The sequence below is a fragment of the Salvelinus fontinalis genome, chromosome 41, assembly GCF_029448725.1.
Source record: "Salvelinus fontinalis isolate EN_2023a chromosome 41, ASM2944872v1, whole genome shotgun sequence".
Taxonomy (NCBI): domain Eukaryota; kingdom Metazoa; phylum Chordata; class Actinopteri; order Salmoniformes; family Salmonidae; genus Salvelinus; species Salvelinus fontinalis.
This window is the reverse complement of record NC_074705.1, coordinates 7,185,518-7,196,044: the sequence shown is the minus strand read 5'-3', so window position 1 is coordinate 7,196,044 and position 10,527 is coordinate 7,185,518. Positions and strand designations below refer to the sequence as shown.

At 42.8% G+C, this 10,527-nt stretch overlaps 1 protein-coding gene across 3 annotated transcripts; it reads left to right on the top strand.

The window, feature by feature from the left end:
* Positions 1–1,840: 1,840 nt before the first annotated feature.
* LOC129840254 (transformer-2 protein homolog alpha-like) lies at positions 1,841–9,537 on the top strand. Of its 3 annotated transcripts, none has more exons than XM_055907985.1 (8): positions 1,841–2,018; positions 6,899–7,044; positions 8,136–8,295; positions 8,385–8,573; positions 8,716–8,831; positions 8,930–9,133; positions 9,227–9,300; positions 9,411–9,537. In XM_055907985.1, the coding sequence occupies exons 1-8, from the start codon at positions 1,986–1,988 to the stop codon at positions 9,419–9,421; spliced, it is 933 nt and encodes a 310-aa protein (XP_055763960.1). In that variant the 5' UTR covers positions 1,841–1,985; the 3' UTR covers positions 9,422–9,537. The 3 variants fall into 3 exon arrangements, with proteins under 3 accessions (XP_055763960.1, XP_055763961.1, XP_055763962.1); XM_055907986.1 differs by having other exon boundaries at positions 5,936–7,044; XM_055907987.1 differs by having other exon boundaries at positions 1,841–2,396; positions 5,936–7,044.
* The last annotated feature ends 990 nt before the right edge of the window (positions 9,538–10,527 follow it).

The following is a 10,527-nucleotide window of genomic DNA, read 5'->3' as shown; positions in this document are numbered from 1 at the left end:
TGATTCCATGTGTTATTTCATAGTTTTGATGTATTTACTATTATTATACAATGTAGAAAATAGCAAAAATTAAGAAAAACCCTTGAATGAGTAGGTGTCCATACTTTTGCATGGTATTGTATGACGTTCTGCATCTGACCAACCACAACGTGCAAAGACAGAGGCTACTACCGAGGACAGACGTCAGTGTTTGGTGTTTAATAATCTTCTAGTCCTCCAGATGTCTTATGCTTATAAACGAAAAAATATGTCTTGCTCTCCTCATATGCAGGGCCCAGAGTTGTTCCTGCTCATGAGTAATGCCCAGAGTCTTTCCTTGACCACATGACTTGACCGGGAAAACCGTCTGCCCATGTCTCACTGTTCCCCCATGTCTCCTCAGGACTTTGCTGGCCCATTGGAAAACACCCGCTGAAGAACCAAAGCCTCCAAAAGGAAAGACAATAAAGAAACTTGCTCAAACATCCCAAAAAAGAACAAACAATGAACCATCTCAGAAGCGCAAAACACAACAGGCAAAGAAATCACACTGTAGTTGCAAGCCCAAGAAGAGGAGGATAAACAAAGCTGCCAAAATATAGACACAAACAAAGAATTTCCTCAAATACCAGCCACAAAGATTTTCCTCAAACGCCAGACACAAACAAAGAAGTCTCAAATGCCCCCAATTAGGTAAGTGAAACATGGGACGCAGCGAACATTCTGACCTACCAGATTCTGTTCCTATGGGTTCTCTCTCGCTTACTCACACACACACCAGTGTGCAGTACACAAAGACTCCTGTTTCAATATTTTTTTACTCAAAATTTTGCTGAAGAAATGTTTTCTCTTTATTTGTTGTTTTTCTTTTGTAAAGTTATGTTGGTGAAGAATGTTTCATAAAACAATGTTAGATTTCAGAACCAAGAGTTGTACATAGATACTGTATGTCTACATTTGTTTTCTATTAAAAAAGTCTCTCAAACAGAGGTTGTTCTCTACTGGTTAAGACCATGGTCAGTTGTGGTACGTTGGTATCAGTTTTAAATGTATTCAAACGTATTTTCTTAGTTTGACTCCCTGGTAAATGCAACGACTTGGGACTGTTCAACGTGCCTGCACTCAAACTGAACATGCAGAAAACCTGAAAATGTTGATTATCAGTTCACTTTACATGATTACATCCTGAGCATTGCCCCTGTCGTTTAATGAAGGGTCAATAATGTTAATCCAGCTGGAAAAACTCACATTTTGTATAAAAACATTGTAAATATTTTTGTTGTTTAATTATTTATTTTGTATAGTTTATCTCTGGATCAACACATTTGCTATCTCGGATCCTTGGGACGTCCCTACCAAAGATTATGGATATACTGATAACGGTCTCTCCACAAGTATGTCGTCGTCCACAAAGCGGCACGGTGGGCTGTCTAGCTCCCGCCTTTCTTTGGATTGGTGGAGAGGAGACATCTCATTATTGTAATCCGTTTTTGAGTATTTGATGAGGGTTTTTGATGTCAATTTCGGGTATTCAATGGCGGGACACTCTATGCTACTAGCCTATCATGAATATGCATAGCCATCTCCGATATAAAGTGTTTTTTCTGAAAGTTTCTGGGCTGTCACGTGACCTACTTATATCGGTACACTCGTAACAACTTAAGCATTACCAAACTTCTATTCGATCAAATAGACCTCAGGTAGCAAATGGGCCATTCATTGCCCTCCACACAAAAACTCCTTGTTTGGTGGGCGAAACAACGAAAAAACCGCCATCCGTTGGAGGGAGACCGTTTTTCCGCCAAATTGAGCCACTCTTCCTATCTGGTTTAGACTTTACCGTCTACTCACTGTGGTTGTACAAGCGTCACATCCGCCTTTGACTCAGTGAATACGGCTCTAACGAAACGGAGGCGAGTAGCAGTGTTTCGCTTCACTTGATAACATTATTAGTTAACTAAATAAGCCAGATAATTATCTATCATTTAAGTTTCTATCGACAAGAAATGAGCGACAACGAAAAGGATTTTGGCGAGCGGGTGCGTATTATCAACCACGAACTACCGAAGATATATTCTTGTCCTAAAATGAGCAGACTCAACGACGCCATTTTGCCCTAGCTTAGCTAGGCGGCTAACGCTAGTTAGCGCAAACATGATGTAGTTAAGATCATTGATTTGCATCGACTATATGGATTTTGTACCGTTTTATATTTTCTAATTGAATTTCCATTTATTTATGTTAACATTGTTGTCTTTTCATTGTGTTTTGTAATTTAAAGCAAACATTAGTTAGGCCAAGTGGTTTGCAGCTATTTTAACGTTAACTAATTCACATCAAGTACATTTTGAATTAACGAGTCTACTGAGACTGCTGGCGAGAAACAGTTACCAATGTACATTTACTCATCATTGCAGGTGAATGCAACATATATATATATATACCTAACTATAGATTAGTAGCTAACTGGCGAAGTGGTTTACGGCTAGAATGTTTAACTAAGTCCTCACTTACTGCTGCAGTCACTTCGTTAGCTAATTACAGATTGTACGCCAGATAATGTGACATGACATAAAAATGGTGGATACATGAAGATGGTTCACTCCGGCCGTTTACCATAGGGGTGGGGGGAGTCAATTCCGGTCAATTTAACTGGGTGTCACCCATAGACACCAATAGACGGGTTTTTTTTTTTTTTTGCGACAAAACTGACGCGTGCGCAACTATGGGGCAAAATATAATGTGTTGGCTTAATTAAGGCTGGTTTACAGTTGGTCTATCGACATGTATGTAGACAGTTGTTGCAGTGACATCATTAACATCCGATTGTTGTCTGACATCAAACTTGTTGTCATTATGGAAAAGTATAAACGCAAAAATGACAGGCTGCATGACAACAATCACAATAATGACAGGCTGCAAGACAGCAGCTGCCTGGTGGCCCAAAATAGTATAACTGCTGTATTTTAACACCAATAAACCCATCTGTTGAAATATACTGCATCAGATTTTTAAATCTAGCAAACCAAGCAACTAAAAGTAACTTTCTAAACAATGTTTTCGTTAGTTTCTAGCTTGTTAGCTAGCGGGCTAGCCAGTTCAAATAATGACCATATCATAGCTGTCAATGTCTTAAATAAAGCACATTTTTGTTAATTATTTAGGGTGTACATCCATAAAATGATTTTATTCAATGTTTATTAAAAAGATGCATTCTATAGAGAATTGCATCAATAGTCCGAACTCTGTTTCTACCATATCGTTCACAAGTTAGACTATTTACTCAGAGAATTTAGAATGATTAGAGTGAATAGAATGTCATTATGGTCAAAGAGTGGTTGCTGCTCAATCGTACTCTCTCACTGCGCTGCCTTCAAAAGTCAACGGACAAGCTAGCTAGTCGCTGCAGGTTCCTGTGTGATAACATGGGTTTTTCCGAAAGGAAACCTACGGAATACAAAACTAAGTTGGGTCTATATATATTTATTTACAAAGCTAAGACTGAATTTTAATATCTACCTTCCCCGAAGACAATCTGTGGCAGTTTTCATAGTTATTTCTAAATATCTCCCTTTAAATCACCAGGGAATCATCCCCTCAATGTTGATAGACCCGGGGTTAGAGGAATACAAAGCCACTGATATGGTGTTGAAAATGACAAGGGTATCAAGTTTAATTTGATTGGTCCAAACTGCGGAGACACCTCTGTTACCTCCCAAATGTTACCTCCCAATCAAAAATGGGAGAGATACAACCAAGAGCTGGGCAGTTTAAACTAGCAACTGTCACAACAAACTAACTTTCTTATTTAATCAACACTGTTAAGTACAAGCATATTAATGTTATAATATTATAGAGAACAATCTGATTAGTTGAATGTGATTCATAATGACATAGAAAACTAAGTTTAGACATTTACCTGAATTTCACTTCATTCTAGAGCAGTGAGTGAACACCCTACATTATTGCAGGAAAATAAACAATATATTATTTTATTTTTTTACAAATGAACGCCGAGAAAATTACAGAAAATTGTTTACGGTTGTAAGTGTGGCGAAATAAAAGGTCATTCTACCAGAGAATTTAAGAACTTGTGCACTCTCTGTCAGGTAACCATGACAACGGCAGCAACGGGGTCAAAGTTGAACTTTATTTATTTGTAATTTTTTATATATATAGATTTTTTTCCCCACAAAGGTAGTGCACTGGGCCTTTGCTAGTACTGTATTAGCGGACCGCTGTAGCGAGGGCAAATTTTCCACGGAGTATAAATTAAGTGTTGTTTTGACTAGCGACACTTGTCACATTCCTATTGTTTAAAGACATTTTGATAGACAAAGTATAAACTAGATTGTTGACAACATCTAAACTATATTTAATCTCCACTGTTTATTGAAAACATAAATATATTTGCACAATGAGCACTTGTCTCTCATGCATCGTTACAGTTGTTAGTGAATTTTAGCCATATTAGATGTGACATGAGTCAAAACAAGACATGGTAGCAATAACCACCTACAACATGGCAGCATCTTTTTATTATTGCTAGCTATCTGGCCAATGGCCATCCAGAATCTCAACAACACACGGACTTCTGCCCTATTGGAGCGTGTTTTATTTATTTTTACCTTTATTTAACTAGGCAAGTCAGTTAAGAACAAATTCTTATTTTCAATGGTGGCCTAGGAACAGTGGGTTAACTGCCTTGTTCAGGGGCAGAAAGACAGATTTTTACCTTGTCAGCTCGGGGATTCGATCTTGCAACCTTTCGGTTACAAGTCCAACGCTTTACCCACTAGGCCACTAGGCTACCTGCCGCCCCTGTGCATACAAACCGCCACCATAGATTTTTCAACTGACCTGTTCTTGGCAATACTTTTTCCACCGAATCGAGAACAAAGAAAGTATCTTAGAAATGTCAGTTGCAGGTGGTTCTACAAAAAACACACATTCAGAAAAATTATATAAATTATAAATTGTATGGAGTGAGATATGCTTTTAGCGTGTGTGTAATAATTTGTTTTGGTCGCACTATATAATGCGCTGTCATCTATTTCTACACATGGCCGCGTTGCATAGGAACTACTAGTTTCTGCAAAGATGCTGGGAAATCCTAGATGTGCGGCAGATAAGCTGGCGAGGAACCATCTTGCGCGGTATAGAACATGGATTTATTATCTTTTGAGTTTTCGCTGGTTTTTGTAGAGCCGCCGGCAATTTGAAACAGACTTTTTAAAGATAGTTCTTTGTTCTCGATTCAGGGGAAAAGTATCACCAAGAACAGGTTAGTTGAAAAACCTATGGCGGCGGTTTACACGGGACCTTTCTCTATTGCCCAGTAATGGACACCAACAATCTTTGGTTATATCACATTATCCGGCGTAAACTCTGTAGCTATTCATTAGCCAGTTATAATGTATCAAGCTCTTCCACATGGCACCACCCATGTGAGAGTACTGTCTCTTTTCGAAAGTTGTTAGTCCTATATTTAGTTGCACTGTAATAGTTCTGCAAAAGCCATTTTTGTTTTAAATCACACATAAACAAATGTTATACTGAGTGGGGCATTGACAGGAGTAGCTAATTTACTTTAAACCCTTACTCAGATGTACTATAGCAGTTCTTCAATCTTGGTCCACGGGCTTGATAAACCAGATGTGCTAGTACTGGCTGGAACAAAAGCCTGCACACCTTGTGTGACCCTTGGACTAGGATTAAAGAACACCATGATTTTATAACATTTCTAGTCTTCATTCATCATATTCTGATGTTGTGCATTTCAGAGAAATCAATATACATATTTCCTTAACATTGCTTTGATTTAATGCTTTTCAGGTGAGACAATTTATTTAGTCTGATTTGAGTGTTTACGAGCCTGGTTTTTGCACATTTTGACCTCTGTAGCTCTTATAAAAAAACCAACACTTTTTATCATCCTTGTCTGTTTTTTGTTAAGGTTGAGTTGGGAAGAAGCAAAATGGCGGAAGAAGTTTCAGATATGAAGTTTGAAGTTGTTAAAGGGCATATTTGATGAAGCTGATGGTGTTGATGCATGCTAATGTAAAATGAAGCTGGCAGAAGCGAGCGGCCACGCTGTCCACTGGTAGAGTGATGTAATGGCAGAAATCAAATGGGAGGAAGGAAGTGGGGGAAGAGGAGAGAAAAATGAAGTCAGAAATGGTGTGAAACGGAAGAAAGAAGAAAAGAGATGGTTGTTTTGAAGTTATGAAGTTAAAGAAGTGATGAAGTTATGAGAAGTGTTCGGGGGTATGGTTAATTCCCTATAGCCTGCTATGTTATATTACTACAATCCTATTTCTCTCTCCCTCTCTCCTTCTGTTTTCTAAAGCAGTGTTTCCCAAGCCATCCCTCAAGGACCCCCCATCCCCCCACCATTACACCTGTTTGTTCTATTCCACCATTGGTACACCTGATTCAACAAAATCTCAAGCTCTTTCTCAAATTGAATCAGGTGTACTAAAACGGAAATGTGCAACAGTGGGGTCCCCCTGAGGGATGGTGTGAGAAACACTTCTTAAGCATGCATGCCAACTGCTCCTCCATCTCAGACACATTACCTAGTCCTCAACACGCAAGGTTAAACTCTGCTACGCTGCCTAGAGTGTAAGAGAACAATCCGCTCATCATAGAACTGTGTTAAGATTAAACTAGATTAACACCTCTACTTTAAGCCTATATGATTTCCTTTGGTCGCCTGTAACAGGCAGATCTAGTTACAACAAATACCTGTCGTTAATGAAATGTTATTTATTTATTTTTTTACTACTGGAGCTGAAATATAAGAGGGGCCTGTAGCAGGTTTGAGCGAGGTTCCTTCTGTACCTCCTCTCTCTCTCTATCCTGACCGTTTCTCTATTTTTGATTCTGACCTGTATTTATGTGTATCTGGCCCGTTCAGGACTCGCGGTCCGCTTCCAGGAGTGTGAGCCCAAGGGGTTCTAGGAAGTCTGCCAGCCGCTCCCTGGCCCATTCCCCAGCCCGCTCTAAAGATGGCTCTAGACACTCCAGGTCTAAGTCCCACTCCCGATCCCGCTCCAAGTCAAGGTAAGAACCCCAGAAACTTGTTTTTCAACCACTCCACAATATTCTTGTTAACAAACTATAATTTTGGCAAGTTGGTCAGGACATCTACTTTGTGCATGACACAAGTCATTTTTCCAACAATTGTTTACAGACAGATTATTTCACTTATACTTCACTGTATCACAATTCCAGTGGGCCAGACGTTCACATACACTAAGTTGACTGTGCCTTTAAACAGCTTGGAAAATTCCAGAAAATTATGTCATGGCTTTAGAAGCTTCTGTTAGGCTAATTGACATAATTTGAGTCAATTGGAGGTGTAACTGGATGTATTTCAAGGCCTACCTTCAAACTCAGTGCCTCTTTGCTTGACATCATGGGGAAATCAGCTAAGACCCCAGAAAAAAAATTGTAGACCTCCACAAGTCTGGTTCATCCTTGGGAACAATTTCCAAATGCCTGAAGGTACCACGTTCATCTGTACAAACAATAGTACGCAAGTATAAACACCATGGGACCATGCAGCTATCATACCGCTCAGGAAGGAGATGCGTTCTGTGTCCTAGAGATTAACATCATTTGGTGTGAAAAGTGCAAATCGATCCCAAAACAACAGCAAAGGACCTTGTGAAGATGCTGGAGGAAACAGGTACAAAGTATCTATATCCACAGTAAAACGAGTCCTATATCGATATAACCTGAAAAGCCGCTCAGCAAGGAAGAAGCCACTGCTCCAAAACAAAGATTGTATTTTTTGGAGAAATGTCCTCTGGTCTGATGAAACAAAAATAGAACTGTTTGGTCATAATGACCATCGTTATGTTGGAGGAAAAAAGGGGGAGGCTTGCAAGCCGAAGAACACCATTCCAAACGTGAAGCACAGGGGTTGCAGCATCATGTTGTGGGGGTGTTTTGCTGCAGGAGGGACTGGTGCAAATTATGTGGGTATATTGAAGCAGCATCTTAAGACATCAGTCAGGAAGTTAAGGCTTGGTTGTAAATGAGTTTTCCAAATGAACAGTGACCCAAGCATACTTCCAAATAAAATCAGCCACCAGTTGGAAACCCTGCTTTAAATGTTCTTAACATGTCCTTTATTTTATTTTCCCCAGGTCTCGTTCCCATAGAAGCTCCCGCAGGCATTATTCCCGCTCTCGCTCCCGTTCCCACCGCCGCCGTTCCCGTAGCCGATCCCGAAGCGGGGAATATCGCCGCCGTCGGAGCCACAGCCACTCCCCCATGTCCAACCGCCGCAGGCACATTGGCAACCGGGTACATATATATATACACACACACACACACCTCTGGAGACGAGACGCTCTTAGGCAAACCCAACACACAAACTCTATCCTTCTCTATAGGCCAACCCGGACCCAAACTGCTGCCTGGGTGTGTTTGGTCTGAGCCTGTACACCACAGAGAGAGATCTGAGAGATGTGTTCTCCAAGTACGGCCCCCTGGCTGACGTCAGCATCGTCTACGACCAGCAGTCACGACGCTCCCGCGGCTTTGCCTTCGTCTACTTCGAAGTCCGAGAGGACGCCAATGAGGTAGGAATGCAGGGAGGGAGGAAGGGGATATTGCAGGGGAAGAAGAGAGAAGAATCAGAACTTGAGTGAGCATGGTGTTGAAGGGGAATACTCTTTTCTAAACATCTTTGTCCCACTCCTCCACCCTCCCTCTCTGTTTCAGGCTAAGGACAGAGCTAATGGAATGGAGTTGGATGGACGGAGGATCAGAGTGGATTTCTCCATCACCAAACGACCACACACTCCTACCCCTGGGATATACATGGGACGGCCCACATAGTGAGTGACCGTCTCCCTTAGACTCACGCATCTGGGATGGCCCACGTGATGCACACACGTTCTACATTTAGTCAATCCTCTAAATGTGTGTTTTCCAGTGGTGGCAGTGGCAGCGGCGGCGGCGGCAGCAGCAGCGGAGGCGGTGGAGGAGGAGGAAGTGGCGGCCCCAGCTCAAGCTCATCTCGCCGTAGCTCGAAGGATTACGACCGCGGCGGTGACCGCGGCGGTGACCGTGGTTACGACAGAGGTTACGACCGTGGTTGCGATCGCTATGACGACCGAGAGTGCTACAGGTCTTACAGGTGAGACACCTGGCCTGGATCTTATAGTTAGTGGTTGCTAAGCAGGACTGGGGCAGTTGGTTGGTGGATGCTTATTGTGTGTTGTCTCTCCAGACGCAGGTCTCCCTCCCCATACTATAGCCGAGGGGCCTACCGGTCTCGCTCACGCTCGCGATCTTACTCCCCACGTAAGTCAACCAGACTTAGCACCGCTTAACATGGTTAACTTGACGGCTAATATACTAGTGATGCAGTGGTTGGGCCTCAATGTCTAAGTGTCTCCCTCCTGTCTCCACAGGCCACTACTGAGAAGAGGAGCAAGATGATACTTTGTGGGGTTAGAGCAAGGGGTGGTGAATGTGGGGTTAGAGCAAGGGGTGGTGAATGTGGGGTTAGAGCAAGGGGTGGTGAATGTGGGGTTAGAGCAAGGGGTGGTGAATGTGGGGTTAGGGCAAGGGTTGGTGGATGTGGGGTTAGGGCAAGGGGTGGTGGATGTGGGGTTAGGGCAAGGGGCGGTGGATGTGGGGTTAGGGCAAGGGGCGGTGAATGTGGGGTTAGGGCCAGGGGGGGTGGATGTGGGGTTAGGGCCAGGGGGGGTGGATGTGGGGTTAGGGCCAGGGGGGGTGGATGTGGGGTTAGGGCCAGGGGGGGTGGATGTGGGGTTAGGGCCAGGGGGGGGTGGTTGTGGGATTAGGGCCAGGGGGGGTGGATGTGGGATTAGGGCCAGGGGGGGTGGATGTGGGGTTAGGGCCAGGGGGGGTGGATGTGGGGTTAGGGCCAGGGGGGGTGGATGTGGGGTTAGGGCCAGGGGGGGTGGATGTCTAGGGAAGTTATGGAAATGGTTAAGGATGTAATTGTGAACTTGAGTCATTTTTTTTGTTTATTTTAGTTAAATATGTTCAGTAGGTGGATTCCTGTTCTTTCTGTCACTCTTGCAGTTTTGTTTAGAGAAGCTGTCGATTCGTTAATCCAGGGTTCTCCCCAGGATTTTTTAAGATGGTGGTGGTGCTGCTGCTGAGTACAGCGAACACCTGTAATTCCCATTTCCTGCAATCTAGAGCAAATTTAGGTGGGGTTGTTTTTTACATCGTGGCGCAGCCAGTCCACAAGGTGGCGCAGCACCCCTCTTACATTCTTTGGGGAGAACCCTGTTTAATCCATCTGATCTGTATTTTGTATCACCAGGCTCCTTTTTAATGGGTAAATGTGTTGAAGTACAGTGATATTTAGTGCATGATAGGCTCTAGGGGAGAAGGCTCAAGGTAAATGCAGCTCTAGGATCTGATTACCTTACCCCCAATCCTAACCTTAACCTTTAGGTTGATGAAAAAATCTCACCCTTTATCAGTGGTTAGGGGGTAACTTCTTCCTGCTGTATGTTCGGGAGAAGAGCCAAGAGCTAGAAGCTCTACCCT

Bases quoted from the DNA above. Each gene is read 5' to 3' on its own strand.
- LOC129840254 (XM_055907985.1), top strand. From the start codon at position 1,986: ATGAGCGACAACGAAAAGGATTTTGGCGAGCGG. The intron at 2,019-6,898 runs GTGCGTATTATC...TGGCCCGTTCAG, and splicing joins AAAAGGATTTTGGCGAGCGG to GACTCGCGGTCCGCTTCCAG. The intron at 9,134-9,226 runs GTGAGACACCTG...TTGTCTCTCCAG, and splicing joins GAGTGCTACAGGTCTTACAG to ACGCAGGTCTCCCTCCCCAT.